Consider the following 17,542-nt stretch of genomic DNA (forward strand, 5'->3'; position numbering starts at 1 on the left):
TTTAAAAATATTATTTCAACCAATTAGGGGTCAAATATAATTATGCATGCCATGAAATGCTTTTCAATCTTTACTCCCCGTGTGAATATCAAACTGAAAGTCATTTGAAAGGTGATGGGATCCTAAGGAATAACCCACAATTGAAGAGCGAGTCACGATTGAGATTGTACTGAATGAATAAATGCCTAACCGGATGTCTTTTCTGGTTGGCTCTGCCTCTGCCTTCAGGGCTCCCAACACTGCCAGTCCCGGGCGGCGGCTGCCCTCAGGTATGTGTTTGTTGGACAGAGCTTTTTCTCTTTTTTAATAATATTTTAAAACAACAGCCAACATTTTAAAATCAAGATATTCAGCAATGAAACCCAGATGTCTGGCCTCGTCTGACAGGCTGGGAATCTGGTGACCCTAAGGAGTCCCAGCTTCCCGTGGAGCTGTGCCCTCCTCCGCCAACCCAGCCCACCCAGCCGTGCACCCTCGCTGCAGCCCCTGCCATGTCAGCATAGGACAGGGAGAGTGGAAAACACAAGAAAGCCCATCTTGCCCAGAACCAGCAACGCCACAGCCAGGTCCCCCAGGTCAGGCACTGAGGACCCCCAGCCCCGAGCCTCCTCAGCCTCCTCCACCTCCCTGACCCCTGGTGCAACCCCACCTTCCAGGGACCCCACGCCTCCCCGTAGCCGTGCTCCTGGCTGAGGTTCAGTATTAGCAGCCTCCCAGTGGAGCTGTGCGCTGACATGAGTGGTCTAGAGGCATCAGTCCCTTTCTGTCCAGGCGAGGGATTTGTGGCTGTTTCAGATGCGTGAGGAGAGACGGGCCTGGTCTCTGTGCTTAGACATGCCACACGGACTGACCTTCTGCCTTACAGAGCACAACCGCGTGGTGGTTCAGCTACCACAGTAGCTACTACGGAGATTCGGGGTCCTTACCTGAAGTTTGTGAAATAGGAGAAAAATCACATAAGGCTTTTTAAAATGTATGCTGAAGTTTGAAGAGAGTTTGATATTTCTATGTGCCTCCCCAAAAGTCAAATTGCATGAGTGGGAGCAGGAAGGTGTCCTGGGCCAGGTGAGGGGGATGTCGGACGTTAGGGATGGTGCAGAATGTGCCCTGGGGGGGAAGAGGATGGGCTGATCTCCCCCTACTCAAAGTGAGGGGCATGTCAGACATTAGGGATGGGGCAGAATGTGCCCTGTGGGGGAAGAGGACGGGCTGGGCTCCCCCCACTCTCCTTGTTCGGATTTCTGGGCTTGTTGCAGTCACTGATTTGTATCACTTTTTAAAAATAGTTACACTGGGCATGGTGGCTCATGCCTGTGGTCTCAGCACTTTGGGAGGCTGAAGCAGGCAAATCACTTGAGGTCAGGATTTTGAGACCAGTCTGGTCAACATGGTGAAACGCCATATCTACTAAAAATACAAAAATTAATAAGGCATGGTGGTGGGCGCCTGTAATCCCAGCTACTCGGGAGGCTGAGGCAGGTGAAATCGCTTGAACCCAGGAGGTGGAGGATGCAGTGAGCTGAGATCATGAGACTCTGTTTCTAAATTAATTAATTAATTAAATAAGCAAACTAACTAATTACAAGGTTTGTGGTTTATGGCTGTGTCTTACCTGGTTTGGTTTCCGCAGGTGTTGGATTAAATGACGGGCAATGGCATTCTGTCTCAGTGACATCCACGTGGGGCCACCTGAGCGTGATGGTGGACGATGACGTGGCCTCCACCGTCCACACCACAGTACCTGTGGGGGTCCACCCGGGCGATGCCTACCACTTTGGAGGTGAGTGAAGGGGCTGAGAATGCACAGGCTCCTTGTGTTCCTCTTCCCCACCTTGCATGTGGTGGCTGGGATTGTTTTTATTGCTTTTGCTGTATCATATGTGGCTAATTCTCCAGCAGTTCAGCAAATATAAAGAACTTCACTTTTTTCCCAAGCAGCTCTACTGAGTGTAATTTACATTTAACAACTGAGAGCCCCTCACCACCAGGATCTCGTTTGCCAGGTCGTATTTTCAGGGCTTGCCGCCCGAGTCTTTTCATACCGCATACGCCACATTCTGAGACCCTCCTGGTGTCCTTCCCCTTGCCTCTCCTGCGGCACAGCCCTGACCGAGAGTTCCAGCACTGCCCTCGAGTCAGGACGGCGGTCAGGAACGCTGCGGCGGGAGGCATGTGTGGCCGGCCCTGAGTGTGACTGCCACACGTCGGGGGTCCGCGCTGGCCTCCAGCTACTCAGTTGGGCTCCTTAGGCCGCAGGTGGTCCAGGTAGGAACACAGCAGTGCTGCCCTGTCACGCGCACATGGGGCCGTCACTGGCTTACTGGTCACCTCCCCTTCCTTTCCTCGTGAAGTGAGCTTCAGGCAGCTCCACTGCGTTCTGGGGCAACTTTCCATGTTTATTCCATCAGACCCTGAGCAGAGGGTGCAGATGGCAAATCCCCGTAAACCCTGGTGGGTGCCAGAGCCATCGGCTTCACGCTGTGCTGGCGTTGGGCAGGTGGCACCTGGTCTGTGGGCTGCCCTCTGAGCTCTCTGAGTGTCCCGGGTCAGAATTCCTGGTGCAGACACCAGGTCACAGGTCGGCTCACCCCCTCGGAGCTGCAGAACCTGCGGCCTCCCTGAGGAGCCAGGATTAGGCTTTCCCCAGGAATCGTCACATCTCGGCGCTTCCGCAGGGGGCTCCAGGCCGGATGCCTCTGCCGCGCATCTCGGTGCTGGGGGCTCTCGTGTCTGTGGAGGGCGGGTGGAGCCGACCCCTTCCTGGCTCTCCTCGCTCCCTCTTGGTGCAGCCGTCAGCCAGCTGCACACGCGTTTCTCCGTGAAGCCACACGGCCATTCCCTGTGACCGCCATCGCCACTTTTGTTCAAAGTTTCAGAACTGAGTTTGTTCGGAAAGAGTTGAGAGAACATGTTTTAAGAAAAAGGGAGATGCTCAGTGCCGTTACTGTTCTGGAATCTGAAGGTTACTCCAGGTTTTTACGGCGTGACTGTCCTTCCAGCCCCGGTCGGTAAAAGCAGATGGAGCACCCCACATCCAAAACCCCAAAATTCAAAATGCTGCAAAACTCAAAACGTTTTGAGTGCCAACATCATGCTCAAAAGAAATGCTCATGGGAGCATTTTTTTTTTAGATGGAGCCTCACTCTGTCGCCCAGGCTGGAGTGCAGTGGCACAATCTCGGCTCACTGCAACCTCCACCTTCCAGGTTCAAGTGATTCTCCTGCCTCAGCGTCTGAATAGCTGGGATTGCAGGGACCCGCCACCATGCCTGGCTGATTTTTGTATTTTTAGAAGTGACAGGTTACGCCATGTTGGCCAGGCTGGTTTCGAACTCCTGGCCTCAAGTGATCCACCCACCTTGGCCTCCCAAAGTGCTGGGATTACAGGCGTGAGCCACCGCGCCCGGCCAGCATGGGGGCAATTTGCATCTTGGATTTTCAGGTTTGAGGTGCTCATCTGGTAAGTGTAATGCAAATATTCCAAAATCTGAAAATATCCCAAATCTGAAGCATTTTGGGCCCCAAGCATTTTTGATAAGGGAGCTCAACCCATCGTGAAAAGGTAAAATAGACCCCGTCCGTAGAGAGAAGCCAAATCTATTATGCCCAAGCTTCGGTGGATGCCGAACCGCTTGAACTTCGGGTTTCACCCCTAAAGTGAGAAAATGACCAAGGGAAGGCCTCAGAGTCTACCCAGGTTCCTGTGACCTCATTTTTAATTTCAAATCTCAAATTTCCATGAGGCTGATATAAAGCATAGTAATGTGCTTTACAATGACTGGAGAGAGGCGAGGCATGCATGAGCTCATCTGTCATATGAATGTAAATTATTGGGAGAGAAAGTGTTGAATAGTTATGACTATTATTCAAACACAGAGGAAAACTTAGCATGTAATTTTTCATGGAAAACCAGTATGACTGGGGCAAGAATTAAGATGCAGCGTGATTCTTACTCCCTTATCCTCAGTTCTTAGACATTTACAACTGATAATTAACAGAGGGCCACAAGGGAGTTCTTAAAAAAAGACCCTTACATTTGGTGGGTGAACTCCATGCTTCCCAAAATGACTTATTTCAGTTAAGCAGAGAGCATCTAATGACCATAAACCTACGTTTTACATAGGAATATGGTATAGTACTTTCTCATGTTTAAATAAGTGGAAGCTTTTCTAAATTTAAAACAATTATCAAGTACTTTTTATCTGTAATTAGGGGGAAAATCATGCTCTGGTGCTAGAGGTTAATGAGTCATTATTTTGTGAGGTAGAAGAGCTAAGGTCTGAAAACCAGATTCTCTCAAGAATGTTTGGCATTGGATTAGGGTTCTCTAGAGGAACGGAACAGAACTAGCGAAAGGGGGTTTATGAAGCATGAACTCACACGATCACAAGGTCCCACAATAGGCCATGTGCAGGCTGCGGAGCAAGGAGAGCCAGTCCTAGTGCCAAGGCTGAAGAACCTGGAGTCCGATGTTCGAGGGCAGGAAGAGTCCAGCACGGGAGATAGATGTGGGCGGGGAGGTTAGGCCGTATCTCTTTCATGTTTTCCTGCCTGCTTTATATTTGCTGGCAGCTGATTAGGTGGTGCCCACAAGATTAAGGGTGGATCTGCCTTCCCCAGCCACTGACTCGAATATGGGTCTCCTTCGGCAGCACCCTCACAGACGCACCCATCAGTACTTCACATCCTTCAGTCCAACCAAGGGGACACTCAGTAGTAACCGTCACAGGCATGAAACCACATGAATGCTGAAATGCATGGGACCGGGCCTCTCTGCATTTGGTGTTGATTAGGAAACCCCCTGACCGACTTGGGGTGTCGTGCTCCCCGCGCGGGGACCCCAGTGGCCGCCATGTTGAGCCACTCACCCTGGCCTGTGGCTGCAGGCTCCCCTCTGGCAGCGGCTCCTTCTCCTTGGCAAGGCTGGGGGCAGGGAGGGAGGGGGTAGGACAGACCTCAGGAAGCTGGACGCAGGGGTCCCAGGCGGCCGGGCAGAGGTGAGGCTCGGGAGCTGCTTCCTGGGGTCCAGGGCTGTGGTTGGGAAAACGATGCTGACCTAACTCAGAGAATCAAATGCACGCTTCCTTCTTTCACCACACATTTGGATGAGGTATCTGCTATTGCATGACTGTTACTTTTTGATGGTATTAAGATGTCATGTTGAAATTTAATTTTTGATTATATGTTTGACCAACTCACCCAAAAGAAAAATGGTTGTTAGAAAAACACGTGTAAGTTTTTCTTTTTCTGCTGAAGCAAGTCTTTGGGACCCTGAGCTGACGGGCGAGGCTGCCGTGGTGTGTGGTCGGCACACCAGCCTCAGTGGGGGTGCCCAGTCACCTTCTGGCCTGATATTCTCCAGACTCTAACATTTTAGCTGTTTGTATGTACAATAATAAGACCTGTTATTTCGTTTCTAATTGTAAATTCATGTGCATTTAGGTTTTTCCCTTAAGATCTGTCATGGTAAAAAGAGTTAAATTTCTAGTATACTTTAAGAAAGGGCATTGAGTTCAGGGTGAATTTTAAATTCACAGGGTTTCTCATCTTCTTACATTCTTGCCTCCAGGGTTATTTTATGCTCTGCTGACCTTTCATCCTCCCTCTTCCCGATGAGCAGGCAGCCCCGCCCGCAGATGGAAGGCAGCCTGGCGTCAGGGGGAGTGCAACCGGCCGCCCACACCCCGACACTGTGTCCACCCATTACCCTCTTCCTCTTGCCTCCTGTGCCTCTGAAACTCAGGGTGCCCCGCTCACGGCTCTGGCTCTGACTGCAGCCGATCGCTGGGACCACTGGGCGGATTCCAGGGGTGTCTGCGGCTCATCTCCATCGACGGCCAGGAGGTGGATCTGATCTCGGTGCAGCAAGGCGCTGTGGGGAACTTCAGCGACCTTCTGATTGACACCTGCGGCATCCTGGACAGGTGAGGGCAGCGAAGGGCTCAGAGTGTGAGGGCAGCCCACCTGCAGGGGCTCAGAGTGGACGTCCACAGGGGAAACGGTGTCTCCCCCACCTGGAAGGGCTCGGAGTGGACGTCCACAGGGGAAACGGTTTCTCTCCCCCACCTGGAAGGGCTCGGAGTGGACGTCCACAAGGGAAACGATTTTTCTCCCCCACCTGGAAGGGCTCGGAGTGGACATCCACAAGGGAAACGATTTTTCTCCCCAGCCCGCATCACAGGAAGCGAGAGGGCTGTTCCCCGTGAAAAGTCAGGAAGACAGTGTCGACAATTGCACGCAGTAGCTTGTTTCAGGTGACGGTGCTGGGTGGAAGGCACGGCTCTGGGATACTGTGGAGGGCGCCGCAGGCGTCCGTGGGTCCTTGAAGAGGAGCCTCTGGAGGGAGAAACACGGGGAAGTGTTGGGAAAGCTGAAGGGTGGCAGAGACGATCAGGCTCTGAACCGGAATCACGTGGGCAGACAGGACGGCTGGACCCATGCCCTTCCTGTTGTAAGTGGTGATATGTTTTTGAATAAACATTGCAGTTTGAAAACCCTCCTTTTTCACCTGGGCAAGGAATTCGGTCAGAAAAAGCTTTCAAATACTTTTAAATCTCTCTTCAGGTGTACCGAATCCCCTAGTCCTCGTTTAAAAAATCATTGGAACCCAGTGCTGTGTTTCACCAAACGTATTACCATTTACAAATCATCTTTGACAATAAAGAAAACACAATTCCCACCACTTAAATGGCTTCCCGCCACTTTTTAAACTCAGAGGCAGTTCCCCATATGTCCACATTACACTGATTTTAAGTGGAAAATTCTCTGATAAAAAAATTTGTGTAAGAAGAATTTAGCCAGTAAACCTGAACTTTGAGGTTTTGATTAAGTGGCATTTGGGTGTAAAAACTGTGGCCTCACGTGTCAGTCACAGCCCCGCAGTTCCGGGGCACAGACCTGCTGAGGATGGGGCTTCCCCATCTTGCTCCCTGGCGGTGGGAGGGCCTCGCAGTGAACAGGCCTGGCAGGGCCGGGGGACCTCCCTGTGTCTTGACCCGCAGGCAGTGCTGGGAGCCTGGGCTTTGCTGTGCCCACCGACGTTCAGCTCATGGGAAGCTCTTTTAGTAACTTGGCAATTCACCCACCCACCTCTGTGTGAAAATATCCTCACACGATGACAGTTCTTCATACAGAATCTGTTTAATCCAGTTTGATGTGAGACTCATTTAAGTAAAGTAGATTTTAAACACTGCATGGACAAATTTGTCATTATAGTACCACACATAAAATACTCGGATATTTGTGAACTTTAAACAAAGATCATGGATGTGAATTTAGTTTTTAAAATCCAACTTCAGGTTGAGATTTAAGGAAGTAATACAAAGCAGAAGTAGCATTTTGCACGACAGATACAGTTATGTATGGTAGTAACCCTGGACCGGGTTCTGTCTCGATAGGTTTTGTCTTTAACATTTAAAAGCATGTCTTATCCTTGTGTGCTCTGGGAGATAATGAAGGAAGCCCACACATTAGCCACACAGCCCTGCCGTTGTGTGTGAGGACACTGTCTCTCTCCATTTCCACATTGATGAACATTTTGATTGTTTCCAATTTTTCTTTCCTTTTTTTTTTTCCTTCTTCGAGATGGAGTTTTGCTCTTGTTGCCCAGGCTGGGGTGCAAGGGCGTGATCTCAGCTCACCACAACCTCCACCTCCCAGGTTCAAGCAATTTTCCTACCTCAGCCTCCCAAGTAGCTGGGATTACGGGCACACGCCACCACACCTGGATAATTTTGTATTTTTAGTAGAGTTGGGGTTTCTCCATGGTGGTCAGGCTGGTCTCAAACTCCCGACCTCAGGTGATCTGCCCCCTTCGGCCTTATTGCACACAAAGCAGCTGTGAGCATTCCAGGGCAAGCATCTCTGTAGAAATGGGTCCATTGACCTTGGGTAAACATTGGTAAGGAAATAGCTGAAAACTATGGAGAGGCTGCTGAATGTTTTTTGAGAAGCTGCTACACTTTTCTAAAGCGACTGCGACTCTCACGTTCCCACCAGCAGTGTGTGAGAATTCGTTTTCCTGCATGCTTGCCAGCACGTGGTCCGGTCCATCTACAATTTCTGCCACTCAGCAGGTGTGCGGCGGTCTGTCGCCCTGGCTTCCACCTGTGTGTACCTGGTGACGAATGGCGCGAATGGCCTTGTCATGGGCTCACCTGCCATCTGAGCACCTGCTCTAGAGAAATGTCTACTCAAACCTTGTGCACATTTGTTTGAATTGGATCCCTTGTTTTCTTAGTGAGTGTTGAGAGTCCTTTGTGATATTCTGGATAGAAGCTCTTTACATGCTTTGCAAATGTTTTCTTCCAGTCTTCCTTTTGTTTTTTTATTCTCTTAACAAAGTATCTTTTGAAGAGCACAAGTTCTTAATTTTGATGAAGTCCAAGTTATTTTTTTTTCTTTTATGGATTATTCTTAAGACATCTTTGATTAACGTGAGGTCACAAAGATTTTCTGCTATGTCTAATTCTAGAGATTTGTGGTTTAGATTTCATTTAGGTCTGTGATTAATTTTGGATTATTTTATAGATGGAGCAAGCTATGCAGAGTTTTGTTTGTTTCGTTTTGTTCTGCTTTGCACGCAAATATCCAGCGCCACTGGATGAAAAGCCTGTCCTCTCCCCGTTTCACCGCCTGTGTACCTTCGTGAAATCCATTTGTCCATAAACACATCTGGGTCCATAGCTGGGCTCTGCATTTAGCTCCTTTATTTTTCCAACTTTATGCCAATACCACATTTTAGGAATTATGATTTCTGAATGATAATATTTAAAATCAGGTTGTTTTACTCTTTGTTTTTTCAAAATCACTTTAGTTACTTTAGGCCTTTCCACTTTTACATGAAGTTTAGAAGTAGCTTGTAAATTCCTTTAGATGATTCTTCTGAGAGTCTGCTTAGGATTTTGTTGAATCTGCAGATAATTTAAGGAGATTACGGCACTTCCAGCGCAGCTGAAGAACCACAGACCTGTCTTCTCACTCCTCCCTGGCCTGCGTGCATCATTGCTATGTTTTATTTCGCTTACATTGTCAGTCCTCACACGTTTTTACTTTTGCTTAAACAGTCAAGTCTCTTATAAAACATTTTACATAACAACACACACTCACACACACGTCAGTCCCCCTGCTGCCCCCGGGTGCTTTGTGTAGATGAGTATGACCGTCTGGTGTCCGTTTCCATCCATCTCCAGAACTTCTTCTAACATTCACTTTTCAGGGCTGTTGAGAATGAATTCATTCAGCATTTTTGTGCCTGGTGACATCTTTCCTACACCTTTGGTTTTGAAATATATTCTCATGGGGCATAAAGTCCTAAGAGGGTTTCCCTCCTCATTTTAATGGCAGCCGCCCACAGGTAATCTTCCATTAGCCTTGCCTGAGTTCCACTGGACAAAATGTGCCATTTTCTACAGATGCATGTAAGATCTCTGTCTTTCTAACTGATTTTAAGCAATCTGATTATGAGGTACCTTAGGGTAGCTTTATTTATATGTTGTGCTTGTGGGACATTAGGATTCTTGGATCTGTGTGTTTCTAATTTTTTCAGATTCGGGGAATTTTCTGTCATTATTTATTCTATTTTTTTCTTCTTCCCTCTTTCCCATCTTTAGGAACTTAATGACATGTAGAACTGACCACCCGGAGTTGTCCTACAGCCCACAAATGCTTTGTTTTTGCTTTTAAAATTATCTTCCCTGTCTCCTTCAGATGATTTCTTTTTATTTTTCTGTGTTCACTCATCTTTATGGCAATATCTAATCTTAAAGCCACTCAGTGTTGTTTTCATGTTAGACTTGTAATATCATCTCTAGTTGGTGCTTTTTAATAACTTCCATGTCTCTACTTAATTTCCGAACATATGAGAACAAATTCCCTGTCTATGAGAGCAGCATCTACATTTGGGGCTGGTTTGGTTGATTGGTTTTCCTTTGCCCGCCTGCACACGCTCGATGCAGGGCCACGCTCTGGGGTTCGCCTTACTTGGTGCCGTGTGACGTGCGTCCTGTGAGTGTTCAGGGCCACGCTCTGGGGTTCGCCTTACTTGGTGCCGTGTGACGTGCGTCCTGTGAGTGTTCAGGGCCACGCTCTGGGGTTCGCCTTACTTGGTGCTGTGTGACATGACATGCATTTTGTCAGTGTTCTTAAGCTTTGTTACCAGACACAGCCATTCCTCTTCTGTTTCGATTGTGAGATCTGTGAGTCTGAGCAGCACTTGGTCTCAGGGTCGCTCTTCTCCAGGGCTGAGGCCAGATGCTCTGAGTCCACGCTCTGTGTGGCCGGGCTGCCCTCCTTCCTGTGAAAGCCGGTGCCCTGCCTGGTGCCAGCCAGGCTGCTGCTCCTGCTGATCCTGGCGGTGCTTTCCCTGGCCCCAGGCGGCTTCCCCTCTGCACTCAGTGACCAGCACTGAATATTCTCGGGGCCCCTCTGGATCTGTAGAGCTCTCCCTGGCTGTCAGAGCTGCCCTCCCTGCCTTCCTTAACTCGGGGTCTCCACGCTCCCCGAGGACCCCACTGCCTTCCTTCCTCACAGTCTGAAGACTCCAGAGGGGCCTGGGATGAGCAGAGGGCACGCCTGCCAGGTGTCCATCTTGTAGGAATGACGGCCTCCCTGCCTGATGACCAGTGTCTGGAAAACAAGTGACCACGCCATGTGCATGGCCACTGTGTGTGCTTGTGTCGAGTGGGAGGCAAACCCTGTCCCTGTCACCTCGCCTTGCCCGTCACTGGTGGCTCCATTCCGTGTGTCTACCTGTTTACCTCTGTCTACGTCTGACTGAGCTGAGCACCATTTACCTCTGTCTACGTCTGGCTGAGCTGACCGCCTCTGCGCCCTCTGGCACACATTCGCAATTCAAGTATTTGAAAACCTTGATTTCTGAACACTTTCTTCTTCAGATTAAAGCCCCCGTAAGTATTCGTTTCTCTGTGTTAGGAGAGTTGCAGGCCCCAGGTGCCTCTGCCCAGTGACGATGCATCGGTCCGGCCCCTCGTTGTCCCTCAGAACTGGGGAAAAACCCCCCACAACTGTTCCTGCCAGGACAGGACTTGATGGGAACACAACCTCCTGTGAAACGGCACCAGCACTTCACTAATTCAGAAAGAGAAGGCCCCGCTCTGTGTGTGCAGAATCCATGTTTTAAGTCATAACAAACTCATCAATCACTATAGTCCAGATCTTGCACACTGAGGGAGGAGTCTCCACACACACACACAAACACAGGCAGAACACGCAGTGTGACAGGCGCTGACACATCACATACGCACACTCACGCCCACCAGCACCGGCTGCGCGTCCTTCCTTCCCGTTTCCAGAAACAATGGGTGCAGTCTGAAACCACCTTCCCAGCCGCGGGCCCAGGGGCTCAGGTGGGAGGAAAGAAAGTGCTGCCAGGTTGGGGGCTGGGAAGATGCTGCTGCCCCTTCCCCATCCCTGGACTCCGGAGGGGAGGCGTGAGCAGGCAGAGAAGGACACCCACTGGCTTCCGGGAATCCCTGCTCCGGTTCTTGTAATGGAAATGAAGACAGAGATGGGAGGGAATTGGTGCACGTCAGGTTCTTTCATACAACCTCACCTTCTGAGGGGTGGCTTGTTTATCTGGAGAAGTTCACACAAGATGAAAATCATGATGGGGACGTCTCAGGCAGCGCTTTAGGGGCTAGAAGGACTTGGGGTGGAGACATGGGGGGCGTTGGGTGAGGTGGAGGCCACAGGGCAGCGATTTATCCAGGTCCAGGTGCACCAGGGGGACCGTCTTGAGCTAACTCTTCCTCCTTTTATTTTACAACAGTGCAGTCTCATTCCAACCCTAAAATACAAACAAGGGATTGAGCCAGTGGATTGGGAAACGCAGATGAGTGAGGAAACAGCCCATTTGCTGGCAGACAGAGACTCAGGCTTCGGTTTCCACACAAGGAACTTAGCTCCTCACAGGCTCAAATCTCTTTTACATCTAGAAAAACACACAGTTCGTCATTTGTGTATCCGATCAATCAGTAGTGTTAGTGTTTTTGCTATCGATTTTAATTGTTCATCAATTCTCTTTATCACCCTTGGTTTCTATTAAATTCAAATATATAACATTTTAAGTCCATGATGATAACTATGTTAATAGATTTCTTTGAACTATCAAAATTGCTAATATAAATTTGTCAACACAGAAATACTCATGGCATACTAATGAATCATTGATAGGTTGCAAAATTGCCATGTACATTTATATTGTATATACTTAAATATAAGCATCAACACATGTATAACTATAGTGGTTATTTTATATGCTAGGATTTCAAATGACTTTTACCTTCTTTTTTGTACTTTTCTGGGTTATTTGAATAATAACAATAAAACATTTACTTTTTTGTATTCAAGAAAATTAGTTTTACCATAATCTACTAAAATTACAAAAGTCCTGTAAGTGAAATTTCAAGTGTCCCAATCTTAACGTTAATGAGGCCTATGGCAAAATACCCATCCATGCTTAGATGGCCGTTGGGTTTTCCGTTTCCAGATTTATTCAATTTTCTTGGGAAAACAAAATGCACATAAAACTCTGGTGGTAGCTGGCTTTTATTCTAAATTCTAAATGGAAAAAGAATCATAACAATGGCATCCAGGCCTGCAATGAAGGATCCGTGAGTCCCGGGCCAGCGCCATGTGTAGACGGAAGTGTACCTGACTGTCCCTTCGGCCCCTGTCCTCCCTCCCTTCCCTCCTCTCCTCTCCTCTCTCCCCTCCCCTTCCAGTCTTCCTTCTAGGAATTAATGTCACAGAACATTTCAATATGATAAAATACCACTGTTATTTTCTATAAGAAATTGTCATTCCTGGCCACATGTAAGGTCAATGTTGTGTTATTGTGACATAAAAAACAGAGAATTCTCCAACACCAAGGGAAGAATTGCAAGTCCCACTGCCTCAAAGCCAAACACAGGGCAGTCGGTTGAGCCTGGCAGGTTTATTAGCTTGAGGTTTAGGGTTGGGAGCAAAGTTCTTAAGGACATCCCTCAACATCCCCGGCCATTTGAACTCTGTGCCCACAGCTGGACTCGCCCTGCCACAGGACCCACGTTTCACAGTGACCAAGTGTGAACACCGACCATCTCTGTCCTTCTTTCAGGTGTTTACCCAACTACTGCGAGCACGAGGGCACCTGCTCCCAGACCTGGACGGCCTTCCACTGTGACTGCAGCAGCACTGGGTACACGGGCGCCACGTGCCATCGCTGTAAGCGGCTTCTCTCCCCGGGGTCCACACCCGTCACCTCCATAAGCAGCTTCCCTCCGCGGGTCCACACAGCAGCTTCAGCGCAGGGGAGGGAGGGGAGGCGATGGTGGGGGCCCCGTTGCACCGTTGCACCTGCCCTCACCCTGCACACTTACCAGAGGGCCCTGCACGGGGAGCCCCTGGGACCAGCTCCCCTCACTTGATGCTGGAGGTCAGACCTGGGAACCCAAGCCTTGCTGCCTGGCCGGGGCGGAGGCGCTGGCACAAGGACCATCCTCTCTTCACAGTCATCCTCCGTCATGCCCAGTAGCATCACCCACAGAGCAGGTGCCCCCATCAATATGCTTTGGGGCATCCATTTTTCTTAATGGTTATCAGCAACTGTGATTCCAAGCACTCTGAGAAAACCACCAGAAGATAAGAGAGTGGTTCTTAACTGTGACCCACAAGCGAACTCACACTGAGCCGACTTCACTGTGGCTCTTCCAAGGAGAGCAAAGAGAGGTGAAGGGGAAGCCAATCCCCAGGGGCTGGCGGGGAGGCGGCTCCGGGAGGTGAGGCAGGGAGGTGGGTCTCGGAGTTGAGGCGGGGCGGCGGCTCTAGGAAGCAAGGCGAGGAGGACGCTCGCAGAGGCAAGGCGGGGAGGCGGTGCTTGGAGGTGAGGCGGGGAGGACACTCCCGGAAGTGAGGCGGAGGTGAGGCGGAGGTGAGGCGGGGAGGACACTCCCGGAAGTGAGGCGGGGATGCGGCTCTCAGAGGCAAGGCGAGGAGGCAGCTCTGGGAGGTGAGGCGGGGAGGCGTCTCTCGGAGGTGAGAGGTGGCTCTGGGAGGTGAAGCGCGGCTCTGGGAGGTGAGGCGGGCAGGCTGCTCTGGGAAGTGAGGCGGGGAGGGTAGGTCTCGGAGTTGAGGCGGGGAGAGTAGGTCTCGGAGTTGAGGCGGGGAGGCTGCTCTGGGAGGTGAGGCAGGGAGGACGCTCCTGGAAGTGAGGCAGGGAGTCGGCTCTCAGAGGTGAGGCAGGGAGGGTAGGTCTCGGAGTTGAGGCAGGGAGGCTGCTCTGGGAGGTGAGGCAGGGAGGACGCTCCCGGAAGTGAGGCGGGGATGCGGCTCTCAGAGGCAAGGCGGGGAGGCAGCTCTGGGAAGTGAGGTGGGGAGGGTAGGTCTCAGAGTTGAGGCGGGGAGGCTGCTCTCGGAAGCAAGGCGAGGAGGACGCTCGCAGAGGCCAGGCAGGGAGTCGGCTCTCAGAGGTGAGGCGGGGAGGCCACTCTCGAAAATGAGGCGGCAGGAGGGGGACCCAGCCAAACGGAATCCCGTCACCTGTGACAGTAAAGACGCCACTCCCACCTGTGAGTACGCCTGAGCCCAGCTCTCGACCTGTTTCCTTGTCACATAAGGTAACAGTGAACAGAACTTTCCACCAGACTGGGTAATTTTATTTGACTTTAGGGATTTAAAAGTGCTATAAAAATAGTTGCAACACTCCTCTTCTTTACAGTTAAGTATAGTAGCACACATATTATGTCAAAAATAGTTTTGTATTTTAATACATGTTCACATTTTCCCCTGGAGGGTGGATATTTACCATAAGGCAGGACTTGGAACCTCCCTCATCTCCTAATTTGAAACGTTGAGAGTTCTGTTACATTTTATTTTGTGTATGGCGAATGATTGGATGACCCCCAGCTCTTTACGAGCCCTCCTGTGAGGCCTACAAGCACCTCGGCCACGCCTCAGGATTCTACAACATCGACCCAGATGGCAGCGGACCCCTGAAGCCGTTCCAGGCATTTTGTAACATGACAGGTGAGTTACAATGTTTGATTTAAGCGTGACAGCTTGAACTCACAATTGCAGCTCACCTAGTAGAAATTTACCTTGTTAGAAGGTATACTAGGTAAGTCATTATTCAATAAAAGTTATAGTTATAAAACTTGAACAGATAGTACAAAAGCAAAAATCCATAATTATATTATTTCTGTGCAAGTGCTCTTTTTTGTGAAATATTTAATAGTAAAACCTGGCCTGTCAAATTTCAAAACAAAACGTTTCCTGACTTACCTGATTGGATGAGTGGATGTGCAGTCGGAAGAGTATTTGCACTTTTCCTGAGCCTGAGCGGAGATGCCTTCACGTTTGAGCTCTTGTGAGCCTGAGTAGAGCCTGACCCTGGATCCCGAGCCCTGTGGGGTCTGTTTCTATAACGATGGCCATGTCTGTGTATCCTGTCCCAGCCAGCGACTGTGCCTCCCCTCCCCTCAATGCCGATCTGTGTCCCTTGGTCCAGCTCGGACGCCTCCACCCTGAAGTATATTCCTCACTGCCCTGCGACAGAGCAGGCAACCCACCTGCTGCACCTGGCAGGGGAACGTTTACCTCTGCGAATTCTCCACTCTGCCAAGTTTTGGATCAATGTTCAGAACCATAGAAACAACAAAAAGTAAAGCAGGTGCAGCTGTCCACCCGGATCTCAGTGTCTCCCATGCACGAGGCTGAACAATGCCCCCCAGATTCATGCCGACCTGGAATCTGCATGGGACTTTATTTGGATAGAGGGTCTTTGCAGACTTAATCAGTGCAGATGAGGTTGTACGGAATTAGGGTGGGCCCCAGACACAGTGACCAGTGTCCTTAGGAGGAAAGAGAAGTTTGGAGACCCGGACCCGCCCACAGGGAACATGGTTGTGTGAAGACCAGCAGAAGCTGGAGTGATGTGGCTGCTAGTCAAACAAAGCCAAGGGTTTCTGGCACCCCCAGAAGCCGGAAGAGGCAAGGAAGGGGTGTCACCAGCATCTGCAGAGGGAGCGCGGCCCAGCTGGCACCCTGAGTTTGTACCCGTGGCCTGCAGAACTGGGGGAGATTTCTGTTCCAAGCCCCTTGGTCTGGTACTTTGCTCGGGCTGCCCAAGCAGACTAATATGGCCTGTAAGGAACTTAATTTCCCTTAAAATACTCATTTATGGGTATATTTCTTGCGATGACTCGAATAGGTTAAAAAATCCTAAGGAAGTTTTTCATTTTCGTCCCCTCAGAACCCCCCATAAAGTCTGACAGCTTTTGCCTGTAGCCCAGCGTCTGCAGGAAGTCAGGCAGGTGCCCTGGAGAGACAGCGAGCCAGGCCAGGGTATGGAGCAGCCTGAGGATGGGGTGGCGGCAACAGGCAGGTGGCCCCTGGTCACGCTGGCACTGGGACAGGGAGACTTGGTGGGCGACGCCAGAGGCCCCTCCAGCTCCATTTTGTCCAACTCTAGAATGGCAGCCGGCTTGGGATCTGGAAGAAAGCAGCGGGACTGGTCAGCTACAGAAACGGGAGCGCATTCTTGTGCAGTCTGGGGGCTGGACATCTAGGACCAAGGCGTCAGAGGGTCAGTGCGCAAGGCCCTGAGGGGGCCTCTGTTCAGGCCTCTCCCCATTCACCGAGGCTCTGAGGGGTCTCTGTTCAGGTCTCTCCCTTGCTCCCAGGGTTTCTCCCAGTGTTTGGTGTTTCATGGTTGTTAGGGACCCCCAGACCCCCATCTCTGCCTGCATCCTTCCACGGTGTTGTTTCATGTGGTGTTGTTTCGTGTGTGTGTGTGTGTGTGTGTGTGTTCAAATCTCCCCTTTCACAAGGACAGTGGGGTTGGATCAGGCTGGCCCTGCTCCACTATGGCCTTGCCTTGTCTAATTTCATCTGCAACCACCCTGCTCCTAATAAGGCCACATTCGAGGTCATGGGGTTAGAACCTCAGATTTCCACATGTTCACATGTCAGCACATGAATTTTGGGAGCCACACTTAGGCTGGCAATGCAAAGCACCCCTGGCTATGCTGGAATTTGGCTTCTCCGGTGGCCGTCCCCTAAAGGAGCAGTGTGTCCAGGGTCGTGCAGGCAGAGCCCCGCCCTGTTTGCAACTCATGCCTCTACTCGGCCAAGAACACTTTTACCTCCAAAGCGGGTGGGCGATTTTCTGCCTCGAGGGAACCCTATCACTGAGGACAGAGTGAGCCCCGTGACGACTCCTGCCATCGAGCCACAGGCGCGGAACCCATGATCAAAATGTTACCCGGCCCCTCTTGGGGTCACTGGGACCCCACCTTTCTGCCAGATGAAACACTGGGGCTTCATGTAGAGGAGAGGACGGGAAAGGAGGTGCGTCTGGGAGTCCCAGGCGGGGAAAACAGGCCAGCCACTTGCTGGCTGGGTCGTGTGGGCAGCGCCTCCTTCAGCCACAGCCTTCATGGCCCATGCGTGTTTCTCTGCAGACTCCAGGCCGTGGTTCTCCAGGGACCCTTCTGGCTGCTGGCCTCACCCTCGCTGCTCTCCTGGGCTCTGAGGCCTCACCTGTC

The 17,542-nt window shown here is 50.6% G+C and overlaps 1 protein-coding gene across 1 annotated transcript in view; it reads left to right on the top strand.

Annotated features, from left to right (window-relative positions):
* LOC105552798 (contactin-associated protein-like 4) overlaps window positions 1–17,542 on the top strand; it is a 193,941-nt gene that overhangs the window by 91,329 nt on the left and 85,070 nt on the right. The window contains exons 10-13 of the mRNA XM_011998554.1: window positions 1,609–1,780; window positions 5,743–5,923; window positions 13,117–13,223; window positions 14,904–15,023. Of these exons, the coding sequence (XP_011853944.1) occupies window positions 1,609–1,780; window positions 5,743–5,923; window positions 13,117–13,223; window positions 14,904–15,023 (580 nt within the window). The remainder of the gene's footprint in view (window positions 1–1,608; window positions 1,781–5,742; window positions 5,924–13,116; window positions 13,224–14,903; window positions 15,024–17,542) is intronic.

Source organism: Mandrillus leucophaeus, unplaced genomic scaffold (assembly GCF_000951045.1).
Source record: "Mandrillus leucophaeus isolate KB7577 unplaced genomic scaffold, Mleu.le_1.0 Scaffold575, whole genome shotgun sequence".
NCBI lineage: Eukaryota > Metazoa > Chordata > Mammalia > Primates > Cercopithecidae > Mandrillus > Mandrillus leucophaeus.